General features: G+C 37.5%; 1 protein-coding gene across 16 annotated transcripts in view; it reads right to left on the reverse strand.

The window, feature by feature from the left end:
- Positions 1–599: 599 nt before the first annotated feature.
- Positions 600–22,585, reverse strand: part of SRRM1 (serine and arginine repetitive matrix 1) — a 28,120-nt gene continuing 6,134 nt past the window's right edge. For 3 of the 16 annotated variants that reach the window (XM_045545962.1, XM_045545978.1, XM_045545979.1), the window contains 14 exons: positions 22,185–22,297; positions 20,236–20,439; positions 19,216–19,410; positions 18,426–18,545; positions 16,269–16,543; positions 11,110–11,190; positions 10,503–10,589; positions 9,330–9,474; positions 8,863–8,904; positions 6,353–6,463; positions 4,118–4,582; positions 3,363–3,558; positions 2,184–2,393; positions 600–1,647 (listed from right to left, as the gene is read on the reverse strand). In XM_045545962.1, the coding sequence (XP_045401918.1) occupies positions 1,543–1,647; positions 2,184–2,393; positions 3,363–3,558; positions 4,118–4,582; positions 6,353–6,463; positions 8,863–8,904; positions 9,330–9,474; positions 10,503–10,589; positions 11,110–11,190; positions 16,269–16,543; positions 18,426–18,545; positions 19,216–19,410; positions 20,236–20,439; positions 22,185–22,297 (2,349 nt within the window). In that variant the 3' untranslated portion in view covers positions 600–1,542. The remainder of the gene's footprint in view (positions 1,648–2,183; positions 2,394–3,362; positions 3,559–4,117; positions 4,583–6,352; positions 6,464–8,862; positions 8,905–9,329; positions 9,475–10,502; positions 10,590–11,109; positions 11,191–16,268; positions 16,544–18,425; positions 18,546–19,215; positions 19,411–20,235; positions 20,440–22,184; positions 22,298–22,585) is intronic. The other 13 variants (XM_045545973.1, XM_045545972.1, XM_045545971.1 and 10 more) reach the window with 13 other exon arrangements.

The raw sequence follows: 22,585 nt of genomic DNA on the forward strand, positions 1-22,585 counted from the left end.
AGGCACTTTCTTCCTTTTTGCTTTAACTGCTAAAAATTATCATCAAATTACCTACCCATGTGTCAGCTTGCTTAGCATAGATTTCTGGGGCAAAAATTTCTTTACTTGTTATAATGTTGCCATTTTGCCTCATACTATGTTATCAACTCCAAGTTTCCTCAAATTATTTTAGTCTACTAAATCTTAAATGTAAAAGCCACTTGGCTGTAGATAGTCAAACATTCGAAACACAAACACTGACAGAGGGTGCTCCAGTCACTCCTTGGCCTTCGTTCACTTGCTGGAGTGTGTCAGGCTCCTTCTGCCTCATGGTATGCACAGGTACTATTTGCTCTGCCTGAAATATTCTTCCTTTTGCCTTTGCAAGGTGGACTTGCCCCACCGGTATTACATGTTTCAGTTACCTCCTGCACATTCCCTTCATAGCACTTATCACAGTAATGATTAAAATAAAGATGGTAAAACCTTAATTTCACCACCTTTTATTTTCCCTGCCCAACTCCCACCTCACCATAGGGGTAAAAACACATGGGGACTATTTCTAAGAAACGTTGTTTCCTGTAATATTAAGGCAAGTAAGTAAAAGTCAGTGGCAAACATTTTTAAATTTAGAAATTTATTCTGTTTAATCCACAAGCTTTATATAGCTTTAGTTAAAAAAAAAAAAAAAAAACAAAAACAGTGAAACCAAGACACTATTTCAAAGTCTGGGCCCTTCCAGCCTTCCAAATACAAGAGCTCTGAAAGTTGTATATACCAATTGGAAGAACAAGACAAAAATATGAATGGAGCCATGACATTGCATAAAACAAATTTTATGTAACTGAAGGATCCTTCCTGGGACTAGTTAATTGCCTTTACAAAAGAAAAAGAAAAAACAAAAACAGAACAGAATAGAATGAAACTCCAGTGTTCCAAATCAACTTGTTATACATCAATATAAACCCACAGTGTCCTGGCAAACAACATGCTTTCATTTTGTCTCATCCTAGAACTTGAATCCTGATTCGTTTCAGCAGAGACTCCACAGGCAACAGGAAAGATTGTGGCATTAAAATATTCATTTATACTTTTGTGGTAGTTCAACAGTGGTCTTCTTTCTGGGCAAGCTTACAAACCATACAAGGTTGAAAGCATAACTTAAATGGGTTCTAAGACTTAAAGGAGAAAAAGTAAAGAAAAAGAAAAAAAGGAAAAAGAAAAAAACCCTCTGGGAATAACCAGGGGCATTTAAAGGAATCATAAGAATGCCAACAATATTTAAACCCCCTTTTTTAAAAAGGGAATTTTTTTTGGCTTAAAATATTTCACTCCAAATGAATTTATGTCAGCTGTCAATGAAAGAATGTCACTAATACACTGTGGACACCTTTTGCAATGTAAATCCATGCCCTTTTTTTTTTTTTTTTTTAACATGGTGAACTTCAACCTAGCAATTATTACAACAAATGTTATAGTCTAAAGCTCAAACACATTTTAGCAATTTTGAAATTGAATTGCGTACAAACCAAATAAAATTTACATCATAACAAACATTTCCACCTAAGACTGTGGAGACACTTGAGCCTTCCGCATTGATCTCAGGGCCTTTTCACGCAGGTGCTTTTCCAAGTCATCAAGGTTATCTTCAGCTTCACTTTCAGTCTCCTAAAAAACCAGAATAGTCCTCTCATTAAGTCTTGGGACACTAGTGGGAAATACTGAATAAAGAGCAGAATTAAATTGTGGTGATGGCTGCACAACTCTGAATATACTGAAACCCACCAAATCATACACTTTTTATGGGTGTTTTATCTCAGAGAATTCTTTTTTTAAAGGGACATGATCTCGCTCTATCACCCAGGCTGGAGTGCAGTGGCACAATCATAACCCCAAACTCCTCTGGGCTCAAGCAATCCTCCCCACCTTAGCCTCCCAAAGCGCTGAGATTACAAGCGTGAGCCACCTTAGCTGGCTGTAGAGTTATGCTTTTTAAAAAACAACATTAAACTTTTCAGCAGCCATTTGTGTTCTTATTCTTGGCCCTGGCAAATTACTGCTCTTGGCATGTCAGAACAGAGCGCAACAGGGCTAACCACTGATAGCCAATCATTAGAAAAATGATTTAGATACTTCTCAAACTCAAATGATTATGCCATCTGCTTATACACTGCAAGACAGCTGTATAGAGAGTCCATAAATACCTTCTTAGGCTCCGGTGCTGCCTCTGGTTCTTCTGGTGCTGATGTGGTTGTGGCAGCAGCAATGGCTGCAGGGGTCACAGTAGCTGCAGCAGCTGCAGCCATAGCCTTTTCCTTCTTGTGTTTTTTGTGCTTCTTGTGCTTCTTATCCTTTTTGTGTTTCTTGTCCTTCTTTTTCTTCTTTTTCTTTCCACCTCCTTCTTGATCTGAATTCTAAAAATCCAGAAAAATAATAGCAATATAATCAATCTGATTAAAATTCTGTCCAACTCAACATTTTATTTCCTCAAGGGAATATCCAAATGGACAAATCTCAAGATTTCAAAGGCTTCAGAGGGTGGGGGGAGGAAAAGGTCTAAGGCCAATCACCACCAAGAGTATTCCTACAGATGGGAACCACACTGAAAGCAAAGAAATTTTTCACACATTCTAATAGGAAAGGGCCTTGAAGGGAATTGATTCTTACAATTTTCCCCAAATAACTTCACATTAAGCCAGGTCTCCCAACTACAAGAAGAGAGACAGTTACCTAGGACTGGACTAAGTCAGGGGCTACCTCCAGATAAGCTGAATTCCAGCTTTTGAATTCATTAATTATTTGACCTCAGACAAACTGGTTTAACTTTTCCAGAGCTCCTTTTACCTAAAATGGGTTTAATAATCCCTAGCTGATAAAGCTCTTGTGAAGATTAAATGGGAATATATATAAATCACTTTTAACACTTGTCTAACATGTGGCAGGCTTTAATAAATGGCACCAGCTATTAGTCTAAACACATGCCTGTATGAATGTCACGTCTTCAGTCATCATCTGAGCTCTCCTATGTTCAGAGTGGGGGTGATTTGTTCCTCTTCACTGCATATATACCAAATTTATGCAAAAGACAGGCTCTGCTATAACTGAATCTGGTAATTTTTGAATTTCACATTTCTGAGCAACTACTTAAAATTTCTCACAATCCTTTGTTAGCCTACACAACAATTCAGTCAAACCACATTAAGATGACATCTAACCACTGATTTTATATAATACAGAAATCCGTCCAAGATCAGATTTATGTCTTACAAAGGGGAAAAAATAGTTTAACCTCCAATATTTAATACCCCAACGATACTTTCTTTGCTTTGAAGTGACCATATGCAAACTTTTAAAAGGATGTCCAAAACAAGGCAGACACATACTCTCGCCGGTGATGGGCTTGGTGCTGGGCTTTTAGCCTTTTTGACCGGTACAGCTGGTGACCAGTTGGTAGAGGGTGACTGAGACTGGACAGGGGATGGAGGTGCTGGGGGCTTTTTAGCTGCTGGCTCAGGAGATCCAGAGATAGATCGGGAGGATGAGACCCTCCTTACAGACTGTGGGCTTGGTGAGGCAGCCCTAGACAAAACAAAAAAATGAATATTTAGCATCAATAACAGACACCTCTTCATAAGAGAAAATAACCAACCACATTAAGCAACCAGGTCACAAACTTCAAACATTTTATAGCACTTAGTTTGCCTGTTGATTCTACTAACATGTATCAAATTCACACCACCTAAGTCTCTTAGAGGGTAGGTAAAGCCCCATAATCCTCTATCACTTCTGTTATTGATGTTTCCTGTATAAAAATAATAATGCCAGTTTCTTACATTACACACATAAGCAATGTTCTATGTGTTACCTGAATTTAATTTCAAAAGCACAGCCCTCAAAATATCTGATACTACTAAGAACCAAGTAAAAGCCTACAGCATGTAATTTATGTTATAAGGAAATACCCTGAAAATGGAACAGGATTTATGAACAGTACCCTATAAAGTTTGCCTTAAAAACGTGTATTCACAACTTATTCCTTTCTGTAATTTCTTAGTAAAGGAGAAAAAAACAACAGCATCCAAATACAAAGAGGTATGCAAGTAAGTATTCCTAACCAAAAAGCATAAAATATTTTTACTTTTTTGTCTTTTTAGGTTCCGGAGTCCTGGAGACTCTCCTAATAGGCCTAGTACTTGGAGATGGGGACTGCCTTCTTTGGGGTGATGACGATGCTCCTCTTCGAACCGGTGGAGGACTTGAGGAGGTCTGAGGAGCTCGAGGCCGTGGTGAGGGCGAATGCCGTTTGTTTGGTTGTGGTGAGCGGGCCTCCCGGGTAGAGCGGCTGGGGGAAGATCCTTTCCTATGCTTTGATGATAATGAAGGCGATCGTCTCTTGGTGACTGGGGGGCTTCTTTGTTTGGGAGGTGGAGAGTGGGAGACCCGACGCTTTGGTGGTGGAGATGGTGATGCCCTTCGTTTAGGAGGGGGAGGGGGAGAAGCCGTTCTTCTCTTTGGAGGTGGAGAAGGAGAGTATCTCCTCTGTATTGGAGGAGAGTATCTTCTAGGAGAAGGTGTGCGCCGACGTGGGGGAGGAGAAGGAGTCCTGGAAAAACACACATTATTAAGCTGAAAGGCCCAACAGAGTAAGGAAATAGTTTGCAAAGAAGAGTAACCGGTAGTCATGGCTACACTGTAGTTAGCACTAGGCAAAGGGAGTGTAAGCAGACATTTTTATTCTCATATAATGTAAAATAATCACTTAGTAAAACTGCGTATCTTAGATGACTACAAAATAGGACATTCTTATTAATGGAAGAATTTGCAATTTTCAGAAAATTTAAATTTGTCAAGTCATTTGATATAATCTATATGAAATCAATTTACTGTTTTTTTTTTCTTTTTTTTAAAGGAGAACCTTACACTGCTTTGAGGTAACTGTGAACATCAGTTATCATTATATAATAACTAGTAACTACATTAGCAGGACTCTGCTGACCATGGTCAACTTACTCAGGAAGTCTGTGCTTTAAAGAGCTCTCCTATGTGGTGTCCTCTCTGAACTGGCGTTTGGACTCTGTATTAATAATTACAGTTCACTGCACAAGCTTTAAAGATAACTCCACCTCCCCTCAAAGAAACTGTTCCATTTTCTGTCTCAAAAGACCACTTTTCAAGGGAAGTCTACTACTGAGCGGAACACATCTCCGTGAAAGCCCAACCTGGTCTTCCTCTTAATGCTTAATTCCTATACAATCCTAACTTGCCTCTTAGGAATTACACTTGAACATAACACTCAGGCTGAAATGTCTAATTTGTTCTTGGATCTTTCAGACTTTGAGCTCAAAATAAATAAATTCCTGCCCAGAATCACCTTTGTAATAGGCCATTTTTGGGGCAACATGATAGAGTACGGTTTCATCATTGCGCCTGGGTAATTATTTAGTTCTGAACCTCCATTTCCTCACCTGGAAAATGAGAATACCACCTACCAAGCAAGGTCACCTTGAGGACTAGTGGTAAAGAATATAAAACACCTAGCACTTTGGCACATAACAGGCATTCAAAGAGTGGCAGCTGGCCATTATACTGCTTGGCAATGTATTTGAGTAATGCCATTAAAACATTTCCCCCCTAACTTTTATTTTAAAATTCAAACTATAAGATTACCCTCAGTACTAACTTAGTATCAACTAAAATAGCAATACTACCCCAGTCTTCTACTAATGAACACCATTTTTCTTAGATTCCGGGACCTTATATCTCCTTAGTTCCCACAAATCTGTGACTGTTCCTCAGTTTTTGTCTTTCATGACTGACATTTTTGAAAGAGTACTGGTCAGGTTTGTAGAATGACCTTCAATTTGATTTATCTGATATTTCCTAATAATTAAACTGAGGTTCTGCACAACTGGCAAGCATACTACAGAGGTATACAGGAAGTACACGATGCTACTATGTGCATTATTAGGGATGCTAACTTTGATTACTTAATCAAAGGAGGTATCTGCCAAGATTCTCTAATGTAATTTCTCTTTGTAATCACTAGAGTCACACCACTTTTTAATATATGTAACACCATTATTGCATACTATAAAATTCACCCATTTGAAGTATACAATTCAAATTCAATGGTTTTAGTATATTCATATAGTTGTACAGCCACTGCCACCCTCCATTCCCACTCCACTACAGGCACCACAAATCTACTTTCAATCTCTATAAATTTGTGTGTTCTGGACTTTTCATATAAATGAAATCATATAATATGTGGTCTTTTTTGACTGGTCAAACAATGCTGCTTTAATAAGATATAATAATCACAAAGATTCAAAGTTGCTCCAATTAGCTCCAACTAGCACATCTGACAAAGTACCTTCGTCGTGGTGGTGGTGTAGGAGACCTGCGCCTTCGAGGAGGAGGAGCAGGGGAAGGTGAACGTCGCCTTCTAGTGGGTGGTGGGGAAGGACTTCTCCTCCGTCTACCACTAAACCAAAGAAGAATTAGAGTTACTTCTGAGTCAGTGGCATTTATAATTAAGTGACCCAAAAGGCACAGTTTCAATAAGAGCAATATTTTTCAAATTATAGGTCTCAAGACCCATTCACTTTGAATCTGGATGGGAGCCAACATTTAAAAAAAATAATATAATCAAAGTAAATTGTACATATTGTACTGAAATTTTTGTTTCAGTACATACAACCATATACTATGGGTTATGACATAAAACATTCAAGTTTGAAACCACCACCTGAGATCACTGCTTTTTAACTGTGATGCACATCAGAATCACCTACGTTAGAGCCTCTAATACAGAAATTTAAAATGTAAATAGTCCAGTGGCTTAAGACCCAAATCTGGTGTCACTGCTCCAAGCTTTTAATTTTTTGATATATCTCCACTATTCAAAAGTTGCATACTGTTACCAAAATATACTATCTCAAGACAAATGGTCAAAGTTGTTTGAGTACTACTTGGAATAATGCCGTTAATATAGATTAGGGCCGGGCGCGGTGGCTCATGCCTGTAATTCTAGCACTCTGGGAGGCCGAAGCAGGCAGATTGTTTGAGCTCAGGAGTTCGAGACCAGCCTGAGCAAGACCGAGACCCCATCTCTACTAAAAATAGAAAGAAATTATGAGGACAGCTAAAAACATATATAGAGAGAAAAAATTAGCCGGGCATGGTGGTACATGCCTGTAGTCCCAGTTACCCGGGAGGCTGAGGCAGGAGGATAGCCTGGGCCCAGGAATTCGAGGTTGCTGTGAGCTAGGCTGACGCCACGGCACCCTAGCCCGGGCAACAGAGTGACACTCTGTCTCAAAAAAGAAAAAAAAAAAAAAAAGATTAGAACTATATAAACCTTAATTCTGCACCCTGTAAACATTTAATCAACACCAAAAAAGCACACCTGAAAAATATTACGTCAACTGGACTAATAGCAGCCTCAAAACAGAAATACTAAAATATACACCAAACCGGTTTGCCACCTTTGGCTAAACTTACATATGCAAAATAGTCAAATAATCGGTTCTTAATTTCTTGCCTAGGACAGGATTGATGCATCCTGGAATTATTTTCCAAAGTTTACTAGGTCTTGGTTCCCCTTTGAAAGTAAGAAAAGCTTGTTAACTGAACAGACAAAATCCTGAAATTCACTACTAAATTTAATTTTCAATTTAAGTTTGCTTATGCTTTGTGGGTAATTAAGACTTCACTTTGAACACTTTACATATAAAATGTTTGAAACCAGGCTATATTTCCCCTCTGCAGACATGACACTGAAGCACAGTTACACATAATTCTTCCTCCAGCTCTAAATCCTGGACACCTGATGGCAATTTGTAACAGCATTAAACCTGAAGCTACTAGTACCACTTAATATACTTTTTTAATGAGGAGAAACAAAATCAAACCATTGAGCAGGGCAATAAACATTAGTGTTGATTTCACTGCTGTGAGAAGAGAGATCTCTTTCCAGAATAGAAAGTAGTTTCTTTCGTAAGGGGGGTGGGGATGGTAAATCAAGGAGAAGAAACTGTATCAATAACCTAATGCTGTAAAGCAATTATTTAGCAGCTGTGCTAGCATCACAGAAGCCAGAGGTGATTACAGCTGAGAAAAGAATACTTTAGCATGCAAATTTATCTTTTTTAGGTTTTTTTAATTGTCAAACAGTTTCCTCCACTTTTTTGCTCCATCACAAACACTACTCATTGGTTCCAAAGGACCTTTTCTAAGAAAATACTCATTTATTAATGAGATTACCTGAAACAACACAGCTTCAAAAACAGGTATAAAGAGGACAGTGGGATAGTTTCAGCAAGGATACTTAGAAATTTAGTGGCAGTTAAGGCCTTCAAAAGCATAAAACTGGTTAAGATAAGAGTAGTTTAATGTCAAGAGTACAGGTCTAAGACTTGACTTTATCACTTTGCGACCCAATGAAACTCTACTGCACCTGGGCCTTGTTATAGTTTTATGGTCACGTAGATAACCAATAATCAAAAAGTTTCAATGAAGATATGTAACCCAACTTTCTACTACTGGAAAGACTGAACAGGACCAAAGCCTTATATTTACTTTTAATATTTTAAAAGTTTCTCCCTTGTTTTTCTTGCTTTCTCTGAAGTCACCACAAATACAAAGTCCCTCCCCATTAAATCTAAGGAGCCATTATCCTATTTCAAATGAGGCTCTAAAATGAGTATCTCATGTACAAATATACCTATCATTAATTTGATGTGTAAAGAAAAAAACAAACCAAACAACTGAGGAACTTCACAGCCACTGTTTATCCAAGAATAGGACAGGGTCACCTAAACAGGAAATTAAGTCATCAAAACTTCTGACATGTAACCCTAATTTACATAGTGTCTAACCAACCTTTTAGTCACTGGCGATTGCCATCGCTTTCCCATCTGCATCCTGAGAGCAGTGGAGAAAAACAAATGTCAAGAATTCCATTCACTAAATTATTTACTTTGATGGAGTTAAATACCACTACCTAGGATATCTTTAAGTGTTCAAAGATGTTGAGGAGTTAATGTGATGATTTAATTGTTTGGTTTATTCTTCTAGTTATGTACACATGACATGGTAATAATTCACAATTTACCCTGTTCTCATTAAATAATTCGTAACACTAAGGCAAACAAAACAAAAACCCACACACATACACACACAAAAAAACCCAAAACTTTCCTAAAAAGCAAACAAAATCTAACCATCTTCTCAAAGTCCTTGAAATGAAGGAGTTAACCAAATTGTAAAATAATCCCAGAGCCCATCCTTTTTGAAGTTTCATCACAACTATAGAACGTCAGTGAAGATCACTGAAGGAAAGACATTACCGAGGGGAAGTCTCTTTTTGGCGCTTTCGTGGTGATGGAGAGGCACTCCGGGAAGGGGAATGTCTCCGCCGCCTGCCTACCTCACCATTCTTCACGTGGGATCTCTTGGGTCGTTCATCTTCTGAGGAGGAGGAGGAACCAGAGTCTATAATTACACAATAAAGAAAAAATTATATTACATTGGTGCTTGAGTCTGTCCAAGTTTTCTGAATCTAAGTGGATGTAGTGTTCACTATATGTATGCAAACATGTATATAGGCCATCAGTTCTGAACAGAGTCAATATCAACATGTTCAATGACTTCAAAGCCAAGTATAAATAAATATTCATTACACAAATAAGATACATAAGACATTTCCACAGTATAATCCAACCAAAATGATAGAAGTCTAATGATTTTCCAAATAACTACGTAAAGCTTAAAAAATATCACAAGCAATTACTTGATTCTTATTCCTCTAAACTTTTAACGCTATTATGGGATGGTTTGCTTTCCATTTCATGAACATAAACCAAAGACAGTACCCAGACTCAGTCACCAGTTACCAAATAAGCTACAGAGTAATTGGTTTAAAAATCACATCTCTGTGCACACACTCTTTAATCCAACAACTCCAATTATTGTTTTACAGATATATTTGTGTAAGTACTCAAGAAAACTAGAAATAGCCTAAATGTCCACCAAATAGGTGACTGGCTCAATGTTGCAACTAGCAAAAATATGGGGTAGATTTATAAGAACAGGGAAAGAATGTTCTAAATATACTATTAAGTTAAGGGAGGCAACATAATCTACAGTTTGGGCTTCTGTGGGTTTTTATTTCTGACACCTTTTAATCACAGATGTTGTTACCTGCACAGAAAATTTCTGAATAAAAGCTTTGGGGGGGGCTAAAATGGGAGTGTTGGGAAAATAATTATACTTTACCAACTTTATACCCCTGTTATCTGTTTTATTATTGTACTCTAAGGATCTATTACTTTTATAACAATTTAATAGAAAATTAAGTTTTAAGAAAGGACTTAAACCCTGCCCCCTCCAACAGATTTCTATGTAGACACAAATATATTATTCCTCTTAAGTATACACATTACACACTGATGAGTATTTGTATCTTAAGTATTTTTTTAAATTAGGAAATATAGGTAGAAAAACATCATCAGTGTCCATACCAGATGAAGACTGCTGGTTCTGTCGTCTGTATTGGCGTCTCTGCTGCACAGAATCTGCTGCAGCCATTTTGCCACCTTTATCTTCTTCTGAAAGACGGATGCATTTAGAAAGTGTTTCTTTAGTTATACATATAGAAAATTTGACAGTTGAATAGGAAGTAGCCTTTCAACCTTCATCTGGTTGGATCAAGCAATACAACTACTATTTTTTTTTACAAAGTTTGTAATGCCAATCTAAATGTTGACTTAGACTATCTTCATCAAATATAATCAAAATAAACTTATTTAGGCACTTATTACAGGTCAGGTTGGGTGGTAAGCATTTTATAAGCATTACTTCAGTTAACTGTCAAAAACCTGTATTATCCCTATTTCAGAGATAAAAGAAATAGGGCTCAGATAGATTAAATAACTAAAACAAACCAAAAGCAGTTAAATGTTGGAGCTGGGGATTCCAACCAGGTTTGTCTGACTTCAGAGTCTTAGTTCTTACTCACTAAGCCATATCCTATACAATTAATCTTCAAGCAGAAGGGATGACGAAACGTGTAAAAAATCAAAATCACCTTTAAAAAAAAAAAACAAAAAACAAAAAAACAAAACTTACCCGATTCGGATAACTCTACTTTTCTAGGCTTCGGTGCTGGTGAAGGGGACTCTCTTTTCTCAGTACCTTTATGTTTTGTCACTAAAAAAGGATCAGGGGGGAAAAAAACCCACATACACATAAGTAAAAGTAGTACATAAGATGCCTTCTTAATAGTAAAAGAATTTACTACAAATTAAAAAGTTCCTACAAGACCTTGTTGTCATTAAGTGAAGTAGATTCAAGAATTTTTAAATGTTTGGTGAAAAGCCTCGAAAAGTTCTACAATGATTTCCAAATCTTGAGATTCACCCAAGAAAACCAACAATTAAGATAAACTAGGTACTGGTACTAAGTAGAACAAGTTTTTTGTTATGTTAAAACAAACAAACAAACAAACAAACAAAAAACCAGGCAGCTCAGTAAACCTCTGCATGCTACCTGAGCTCTATAACCTAAAACACACACACAGACCCTCAACTTTGGAGACTTCAACATAAAAGCTTTCAAGTCACTACTGTAGGTGTGTTCAAAAAAGTAATAAAGCTGATAAATGATTAAGAAATAAGATCTGATGAAATTTTCAGAGAAAAAGATATTTGGTCTGTAAAAGAAGAATGATTGGCCACCCAAGAGGCTGAAGGCACTTATGTAGAACACAATCTTCACAACTGCATGAGGGATTTAAACTACCTGTGACAAAGAAGCAGATCATCACAATGGTAAAAACTGTTAAACACTAAGACTGGAAGATTCTTTCCAAGCATTAAAAAAGAAAAAAAGACAGCTCTATACCTAAGATTATAGCAGAAGAGCGGTTATGACTATCTAATTTACCTTTTACCAATTGTATAGAAAATTATTATGGCAACTACCTTTTGTAAGCTTGCTGTATTATACATACTGTGAAGCACTGTTGCTAGTATCACACCTCCTACTCCCCCGTCACCCCGCTTCTCAAGAGTCTTAGAAGAAAGACTTAGCCTCAAGAAAAATCTAAGGCTTAAAAGAAGTTAACTTTACCAGAGGTCACAAAGACCATTTAAGTGAGCTAAGATCCAAAACCAAGACTCTCTTCAGGGCATGGGCTTTGATTCAAAACAGCTACTATCTCTGCTTATAGTATCTACCCATCGCTGCAACTAAAATCACAAGTACATACAGACCTAATCGTTACTCTTACCATGGATTAACCTGAAACACCATTTCAGAATATCCCTCTAAGAAAGAAACCTATAGACAATTTGACCCCCTCATGATCCTCATACCTGTTTTGTGTGATTAAGGCAATTACCATGGGATGGTTGACCCAGAACGTAGACACATCTAGCAGACACTCATATTCAGAATTCTATAATAGCTTTTTCCACAGGGCAGTTACTTACAGAACTAGTGATCTAACACAGCAATCTCATCTTTGCTAAAGTAGTCAAAGTGGAGAATTTACCACTATACTTTTTCAATGGCCAGAATTTTATTAATGATTCTACTGAGTAAGCCATTTGGAAAAACTATTATTAGACTGGGTAAAGAATGGTTATCATCTAACTAGTTATTATGAATTATGGAAGTGGGAAGAGCAAAAGTATATTTAAAATCTGTATTTTAGGCCGGGTGCGGTGGCTCACGCCTGTAATCCTAGTCCTCTGGGAGGCCGAGGCGGGTGGATCACTCGAGGTCAGGAGTTCGAGACCAGCCTGAGCGAGACCCCGTCTCTACTAAAAATACAAATAAATTATCTGGACAACTAAAAATATATATATAGAAAAAATTAGCCGGGCATGGTGGCGCATGCCTGTAGTCCCAGCTACTTGGGAGGCTGAGGCAGTAGGATCGCTTAAGCCCAGGAGTTTGAGGTTGCTGTGAACTAGGCTGATGCCACGGTACTCACTCTAGCCCGGGCAACAAAGTGAGACTCTGTCTCAAAAAAAAAATCTGTATTTTAACAGATTCAAAGAAATGAAATAAAAATACTTTAAAATTTTTAACCATCTCAGGCTCTTTTTCTAGCCCATATTCTCCATTTTTAAGTGTCAGTTAATTCTTAATTCCTACAAAGACATTATAGGCATTCAGTTATCTATAAAACCACATATCCAAGTTATCCCCTTGGAGAACTGAGTTTCAAAACTTGTTTTGAAAGCTGGTTGTTGGGATGTCAAAATACATTTTCCCCTAAGAAACATTAAAAATGTGGTTATGCTTCCAAGATAATAGGCAAATGCCTACTTAGTAAACAATACAACTGAACTGTAACATCATCTACATTTCTTTCCAATGGAAATACACATTTGGAGTTGTATCCTAATTCAATCTCTTATTAATGACCTAGATGAAAGTCTTTATTAATACATTTAGACCATCAGAAAAGTATCCATTTACTCCTATTCTAATATGACCGAATCACAGCACTAACATTACAAATAATGATAATGTCTCAGATTTCTGTTTGTCTATATGAGATTTTATACTGTTTACTTTGTTATGTCAATGTTATTTTAAGTACGCAAGGGGCAAAATCATTCTAGCATTAAGTCAGAAATCTAAGGCAACTCTAAGACCAGAATTTAAAAATTACTGCAACATTCCTGTTAATTATTAATCTCCAAGACTTGCCCAAAAGATCACTTGAAAAGATAAAATCACTGTGACCAGAAATAGCAAAATAACCATTAAGTGTCCAGAGTACGATTTACATGGCTAAGCTCATCTAAATAAATCAAAATTGCCACCACCACAGGTATATATACATTTACATAGTCCACTGAATGTGCCACTGATTTCAAAGTAGTATTTTATGTATTACTGAGATAATGCCAATTTAGCCATGACATGCCAATGATTACAAAATGTTTCCCCTAAGATCCCTTCAAATAATTCACCCTTAAGTTCCCCAGAACCCTTTTCCTGTCTCCCTCCTGCTTCAATTGCCCACTATCAATAGCAAAGCCCTAAAACTCTGATTATCGGTAACTACATGAAAAACAAACATGAAATATATTACATTTCAGTGATACTGCTCTTATTAGCTGTAGAAACTGCAAAGAAGGAATTTCTAAAATCATACTACCAGGTACAGAAGCTAAAGAATTTCACCCTGTCCTCCATTTTCCCTCCTTTAGCAATCAAAGAGGAATCTGGGGGTAGGAAAATTAGAAAAAGTATTATTTAACTAGAAGAAGTAAGAACTCTTAAAATCCTATTCCTGGTTGATCTTGACCAAGTCACTTAACCTGAAAATCTATTTCTTGATGACAATTGCTAAGGTCTTTTCTAGCTCTGAAATTTCATCACAGAGGACTGGAATCATTTAATATAAAAGGCTATTTTCAAGCAGCTCAAACCAATTATTCAGCTTCAGCGGACACAAGGCAGCCTCTGACTATACTGCCCACAGTGTCTCTCTCTGGTTGGGATCTGTCTGGACGTGGAAGCCCTGTCCCAAAACCTGTAAGAATACAACTAGTCACTTGCCTTCCATCATAACTTATTTCTCTCCTATGTAAATATCCACTGCGTCTTACTTGCAAAAAGCAGATACCAAAACACAAGGGGTTAGAACCTGTGTAGACTCTCTTTAAAAAGGTAACTAATAATTCTTCTCGACTTATTTAACAAGAATTTAGACCTGCTATTCTGGGACTTTTGTGACTCTTTGGCTATGTGATGTAAATAGAAAAATAACTGGATGTGTTTTTGCAAAGTAACTGGTAGGAATATTTATAATAGTATTTTTTCCCTACAGAGCTTTCTAGCTCCAAAATATTCAGAAATACAAACTTCAAAGGAAAAGACAAAATAGGTCAGAACAATGGGCCTTAGATTTGGACACGCTGACTGAAAATGATGGACTAAAATTCTTCCAATTTTGAACAAAGAGTAATATGGCGCATGAGGTTATGAAAATAGTGATCTGAGGCCCTCTCCCATATTTAAGTCTGAATGAACCTGGAACAGTTAAAAGGTTTCTCTATTCTCATTCAGCTGCCTGTTTAGGTCTAAATGACCACATCTTATTTTTTTATGTATCATCAAATTCACTTAATGTTAAAATTCAGAAAATAATCTAAACAATACTTTTTAGAAATTACTATTATCTACTGGTCCTCCTTTCACTCTGACAGCTTACCTATATCTCACTGTAACAGCCCCCCCGACCCCAATAAAGTAAAATTTGCCTTTTTAGACATTACCACATTGCAGTGTTGGTGGTGTGAGGAGACAAAGCAGCAGGGTGGCTGATTAGAAATCCTGGTCTCATGAAGCTCATTAAAATACATAGTGAAAGTTCTGCCCATCCCCATTTATTTCTAACCAGAAATTTTCTTTTTTTTTAGAGACAGGGTCTCACAATATGTTGCCCAGGCTGGCCCTGACTAGGCTCAAGTGATTCTCTCAGCTCAGCCCCCCAAGTAGCTGGGACTACAGGCACACACCACCACACCCAGCTCTAACAGGGAAACTTTCAGTGTAATCAGAACAACCCCAATATGATTGATTGCTCTTTAAAACCCAATTGCTACAGCAGCTTTTAAGATCATCCCCGTCCCCTACTACTCACCTTTCAGGCTGTGTATCACTTCAGCCCTAAACACCAGAGGCCTGATTCAAATGGATCCTACAGTTTTCTCCATGTGTATTTAATGCTAAAAGGACAAACCCCAATAGACCACAACCTTCACTTAGACTAGCACAGCATTCTACTTGCCTGGCAGGATCACAGATCATAAATTCCTCAGAAATCAATCTGCAGAATAAAGCAAGGAGAACACTCAGAAGAACCCTGCCTAGAGCCTAAATTAAAAAACAAATCAGCTTTTAAGAGGACACCATGTCCTTCCCTTGGGAGCACAATGTGGCCAAGAAAGAACTAAAGCAGAATATGAAGTCCTCAAATAAGGTATCACACCAAAACAACTTCCGGTAAAAAAGTTAACTGGTCTCATAGTAATAAAATGATCCTTTACCATGACAACAAACTTTGATAAGTTACCCCAGCTCAAATAGCCTACGGCTGGTAATGTATTTCTCCACCCGCTCAATGTCAGAGGGCATTGGTAAAAATAAAGTGACTCTGCATGTAAACTCTATTTCATACTTTGAGAGTGGGCAGGGGGAGACAATTGACAATGCTCTTTGGAGCCAAAGAGAGAACATATTTTCACGTGTTTGATTTTTACCTTTACCTGAAGTTCTCCCTGGAGACACAGAAACACGACTTTTCCTTGTACGATTTGATTGCTGGGGTGTTGGGGAATGCCGAGTTTTTGGTGGTGGAGTGGCAGGAGGTGATGGCCTGTGCCTTCGCCTTGGAGGACTTGCTGAAGGAGATAATCTACGAGTTTTTCGAGGGGGGCTGGATGTCCTCTTGGGAGGCTTCTTTGGCGGTGACCGGGAACGAGATGAAGAGGATGATGAGCTACTCCCAGACAAAGATGCTGATGAACGCCTTCTTCTGTGGAATGAAGTATTCATATTCACTGATCGCATACTTACAATAAAGAAATGACCTTACAGGTATGAACAGTTTACATGAAAATACAGCTATTTTAATCCAACTTTTGAGTTTATGTAGCTAAGCACATTAAATGAGTCCAAAAAAATGGAAATAAAACCATAGCCTAGGACCGGAAACAGCTAGTTCTGAGACTAAATATAAATAACTTAAATCTGATAAATGTTTCTATTTGAGTTGTCTCTCCAGTTAAAAACTTGTCAAGTTGAATGCTACAATACAATAACCAACCCATCTCCTTTTTCCTTCTGAATGATACTGGTGTTTTGGAGTTTGCATACAAAACTTGGGTGGCATAATATTGTTCATTTAATAACAGAAGATCAAGAAATCTTTAGGTTGCATTTTTAAAAAAAGCTGTGCAAGATTAGGAATTCATTTAGCTACATAAACTTAGAAGCAGGGGCCTCTCGAATTCTGCGGCAAAATGTGTGGTAAGTTCTGTTGCAATTATGTGTACCTGCAGAATTCACCTTTGGCGGAAGAATTCCTGAGAACCTGAAAAAAAGAAACCCTACCTTAAGTGTGAAATAAAAACTGGCTGAAAGGGAATCTTACACAATCTTCAAAATATTTTGACTGCTAAATGGCTTAGTAAGCACAATTAAAACATGCTGTTTGCAAAACTCCAATATAAGAAATAGCTGTTTCCACTAATCTCGTACTAGAAAGCATCAGCATTACTTTTCTCCTAAGGAGGAATAATCAATTTTAGAAAAGTGTGATGCTGAGTTGACTAACCTTTTACCTCATTACTCTCATCTAACAGTAGTAACACGAATTCTATAATTTCTAATAGTGGTAGTAGTAGCCAATATGCCTTGACAACCCCTCCTCAAAGAAAAATAGTATATATATATTTTAAAGTATGGGGACTCTAAAAAACTTGACTGCAGAAACAACTTTATGGAGTTTATCTGATGTTTCTCCTCTTTAATTTATTTCTAAGTTGATTCAGTTCCCTGAAAAAACCTTAAAAGACTCAAACACAGAAAATTCTGTCCAAAGTATAACCGGAAGCTTAATTATCATAGTTTCTTCTAAATACAGGCAAAGTACATCATCAATAAAGCACAAAAACTCTATCAGACCTCTGCTTTGGACAGATTTAGTCACAATATTAAAAACCATATATCCAAGAGGTAACTATTTTAATTTATGCTCATTTTAGAATGATATAATGAACAGAATACTGGTACTAGCAGAATTAGACTTACGCTAATTCCTTCAAAAATAACTAGACACCAAACTACTAATATCTATGGAATTGGATTACGGGAAATTTTCAATTCATGTTACTTCTGTTAGAATTATAAGCCACCACTTCTTGGTCTTTTGGCTAAGATCAAGTGTAGAATTGTTTATAAGCCTCGTTACTTCTATAAAAAGAAAAAACCACATTAAGAAAAATAAAGTGTAAGAGCAAATGAATTTTAATACTGGTAAAAGTAGCTTACTAGCCCTGTAGTCAGCTACTTTTCAGAAGCCAGTTAAAAGTTAAAAGCCAAACGGAAGGTGGCCAATTCCCTTACTTGATAGGATTTCTTCCTGAGGTCTGGAAGGGTAAAAGTTAACACAAAGTATCAATAAAATGGTGAATTTCTTATTACTTTCCAATACTGGACTAGACATTTTTCAGAGCACAAACAGCAGCATTACACTTCAAATGACATAGTACCTTTAGAAGATGTTATCTAGTATCATTTGTGAGTTCTTTCTTCCAGGGGGACATTAAAGATTATCCTAAAATTACCCAAAACAAACATGATCCCAGTGTCAGACACCTGACACTTCCAAATTTAAAAAAAAAGAAAAATCTCACCGTCTTACTGGAGATCTACTCCTTCTATGCCTTGGTGGAGGAGGCATTCGTCTTGGTGGCGTTCTTCTTCGAGGAGATGGGCGCCTTCTTGGGCTTGGGCGCCTTCTAGGTGAGTATGACCTGCCATAACAAACAGAATTTGGAAAATTGTGATCTTTGAAATTCGTTAAATTGGTTTTTAAAATGTGGCCATTGAGAAAACTAAATCAAGAGTTCTTCCCTCCTGGTTTATTCAGGTCCTTTTATGCAGAGATTTTTACGGTACACAGAAAAAGTATTCTGAAATTCTCTATGTAAATCCAAAGAACAACATTTGTAACTAAACATTTTCTACTGCTTTGAAATTATTTACACTGGCCGGGTGCGGTGGCTCACGCCTGTAATCCTAGCACTCTGGGAGGCCGAGGCGGGTGGATTGTTTGAGCTCAGGAGTTCGAGACCAGCCTGAGCAAGAGCGAGACCCCGTCTCTACTAAAAATAGAAAGAAATTATACGGAAAGCTAAAAATATATATAGAAAAATTAGCCGGGCATGGTGGCACATGCCTGTAGTCTCAGCTACTCGGGAGGCTGAGGCAGGAGGATTGCCTGAGCTCAGGAGTCTGAGGTTGCTGTGAGCAAGGCTGACGCCACGGCACTCTAGCCTGGGCAACAGAGTAAGACTCTGCCTCAAAAAAATAAATAAAAAAATAAATAAAATAAAAATAAAATGAAATTATTTACATTAATTCTACAGAGGCAAGCTGCCCATAAAATCTAAGGTCTATGCTGATCTTAAACTCACAACCTACCTTGATCGGGACCTATGGCGCCGTCTAGGTCGAGTATGAGAAGGAGAGCGAGACCTTGTCCGGGATCTTGATTTGGAACATGACCGAGATCTTGGTCGAGTCTTCTCCTTTTCCTTTTCTTTTTTGGAATTTTTTTCTGGAGAAGGTTCTTTAGGCTCTGGTATAGGTTCAGGCTTGGGAACTTTCAGGATGTCACTGTGGAAACAAAAGCTCATTTTTTCCCCCCTCTTCTACTCATACTCCCAAGTCAGTCTTAACACAACAATATAACACAATATTTCTCTTTAAAAAGTTCTCAAAATCCATGAAGACTTCTCTCTAACTTCAAAAAATACATACGTATCGGTGAAATCCAGTAAGCCACTAACGAATTATAACGACTTACATTTTTTTTTTTTTTTTGAGACAGAGTGTCACTTTGTTGCCCTGGCTAGATTGAGTGCCATGGCCTCAGCCTAGCTCACAGCAACCTCAAACTCCTGGGCTTAAGCAATCCTACTGCCTCAGCCTCCCGAGTAGCTGGGACTACAGGCATGTGCCACCATGCCCGGCTAATTTTTTCTATATATATTTTTGTTGCCCAGATAATTTCTTTCTATTTTTAGTAGAGACAGGGTCTCGCTCTTGCTCAGGCTGGTCTCGAACTCCTGACCTCGAGCGATCCACCCGCCTCGGCCTCCCAGAGGGCTAGGATTACAGGCGTGAGCCACCGCACCCGGCCCACGACTTACATTTTTTAAAAGTGCAAAGCTGTCCACAATATATTGAGAAAAAAGCAAGTTGCAATATATAAAATACCTGAAACAGTACAACCAACAGATAGTCGTGTCATTTTCCTTTGGGTCATTTTCCTTAAACATACTCTCCCTATACAATTTAAATTTCTTTTCAACAGTTTTATAATTTAAAATGTTTAGAAGAAAATGATTTTATGTTTTTAACTCAGAGATGCCATTATTTGCAGTCGCTATTAACTGCCTAAAATTTTGATTATGTATAAATGAACTTTCAAGTACTTGCCTAGTAGAAGTTGCCTCTTGTACTGAAGGTTCTTTTACTTTTACTGAAGGTTCTGGGAGCTCCGGAGTTTTTTCCTTCTTTTCTGGAGCAGGGGAGGGACTCCGGCTCTTGGTTCTGTGACGGGGAGATCGAGAATGACTGCGCTTTCTCTCTCTCCTGACAGGGGAAGATCGTCTTCTAGGGGAAGGAGATCTGGATTTGCGTCTAGGATGAAAGCAATTTTTTTCAGGTTTTTGAATAACGTGGATTGGTGGAGAGGGTCAAAGGGAGAATTGAAAATTAACCTCAGTTTTACTACTGTTGTTTATATGAGACATTTACCTATGAAAATAAAATATCCCATCTCATGTACTTGATGGGGAAGGGGCCAAGAGAAAACCAGAAAAGCAAGCAAATGAAAGATAACATTCTCAAGTATATCTGTTATAAGAGAAGAAAGCACTAACTTGGGACTCTACGCTTAGGTTCTTAATCATTCCCAGAGATCATTCAGAGACCAATTTTTCTGAGGAAAAGAGAGTGCTTAAAAGTAAAGTGATATTTCCTGACAATAAACCAAACCAAGCAAAATATAACATTTAAATGCAGGCAGATCACATCAGAGTTCATCAGAAAGAGCCCAAGTGTGCCAGAAAAGTGACTAGTGTAATTAAAAGAATACATTCTTCAGAATAGAAGAAAAATATATCAAACTTGCATAAGACAACTTTTTTGGAAGACAAAAAGCCCCTTTCCTTTTCAATAGTAGCTTCCCTAACTCTACGGTTTTTTCTTTTTTTTTTAAGACAGAGTCTCACTCTGTTGCCTAGGCTAGAGTGCCATGGTGTCAGCCTAGCTCACAGCAACTTCAAACTCTGGGGCTCAAGCAATCCTCTCGCCTCAGCCTCCTGAGTAGGTGGGAATACAGACGCACATGACCATACCTGGCTAATTTTTTCTATTTTTAGTAAAGATGTGGTCTTGCTCTTGCTCAGGCTGGTCTCGAACTCCTGACCTCAAATGATCCTCCCACCTCGGCCTGCCAGAGTGCTGGGATTACAGGCATGGGCCACCAAGACAGGCTAAGGTTTTTTCTTATTCACAGTGAAGGAAAATAGCAGACCTAATTCATCAATAGTCAAGTAGTTACCACCACCATTTGTGCTCAACTCTAGAAGTATTGCTTTCATGAGAAGTACATTTTAGTACCAAATATATAAATGAATGGGACAAAGAAATTACCACTTCCCTTTAGTAATTCCAGCAGACATTTATGTATGAAATAGACAGGACCCTAAAAATGAAAAGCCTAATGGAATTCTCACCTTTTACCACAAATATAGCAGAAACTGAGCTGTGGATTTAAGAACGTGAACCTAACAATAGTGTCATCGGAAGTCAGAAGAAATAAATGATCTGAAGTTTGGGTTCAATATGACCATCTAAGAAAAGCAGAACAGGGAATTAGGTAAGTATAATATGAATGGCTAATAAGCACAGATTTTGAGTACAGATTTCAAAAAAAAAAGGAAATGGAAAGAAAAAATAATGAGTCAGAGTTTATTTTTAAAAACTCAATTAATTGTTGTATTTAAACTGAAGCAATCCAGAAGAAGTCTAGATTTTAATTTAGGAATTAAGAGTTGAGTGTTCGCTTTGGCAGCACATAATGCTAAAATTAGAATGATATGAAAAAGATCAGCATTTAATAAAAAAGAAAGGAATTAAGAGTTGGATAACTCACCAAGATTTTAGAGACAATTATAGTCAAATGATCTGTCTCAAACAAAGATGAAAGACTTCTTTAGTCCAGAGGCAAGCCATAGCTCACTGTGTAAACTATATGATGAAAGAAAACTCCCTGAATAGTGCCACTACATTCCTTTTTAACTGTGGAAGTTTCTACACACAGAATTCCTTGAGATCTAAGATACCAGTAAAACATCAGCTATGCCACTACTGTATAATACCTTCTTGGGCTCCGAGATCGCTCCCTTTTTTCTCTGCTTTCTTTTTCTTCCTTATCCCTCTTATCTTTGTCTTCATCTTGCTTTTTCATAGATGCCAATTTTTCCTGTTCAATCTGCAAAGCACACAGTTGAACATTTGAGAAGAAGCAAACTGAACACTACTTTCCATATTTGATAAACACCAATGCTGTAACTGTCATTTCATCAGCCTCTGCTCTTGAACAAGACTCTTCTTTCTTCACTCACACTATAGGTGCACATTAAGATTGGTAATATATCCACTTGTTTACAAATGAATAAATACTTGCTGAAAGCTAATCCCTAAGAGCTGAACTAAAGAGATGTTGCCACTTTCAAGTTTACTTTAAAAAATTATTTTTAAATTCATCTTATTCTTCTAT

The sequence above is a fragment of the Lemur catta genome, chromosome 3, assembly GCF_020740605.2.
Source record: "Lemur catta isolate mLemCat1 chromosome 3, mLemCat1.pri, whole genome shotgun sequence".
Classification (NCBI taxonomy): Eukaryota; Metazoa; Chordata; class Mammalia; order Primates; family Lemuridae; genus Lemur; species Lemur catta.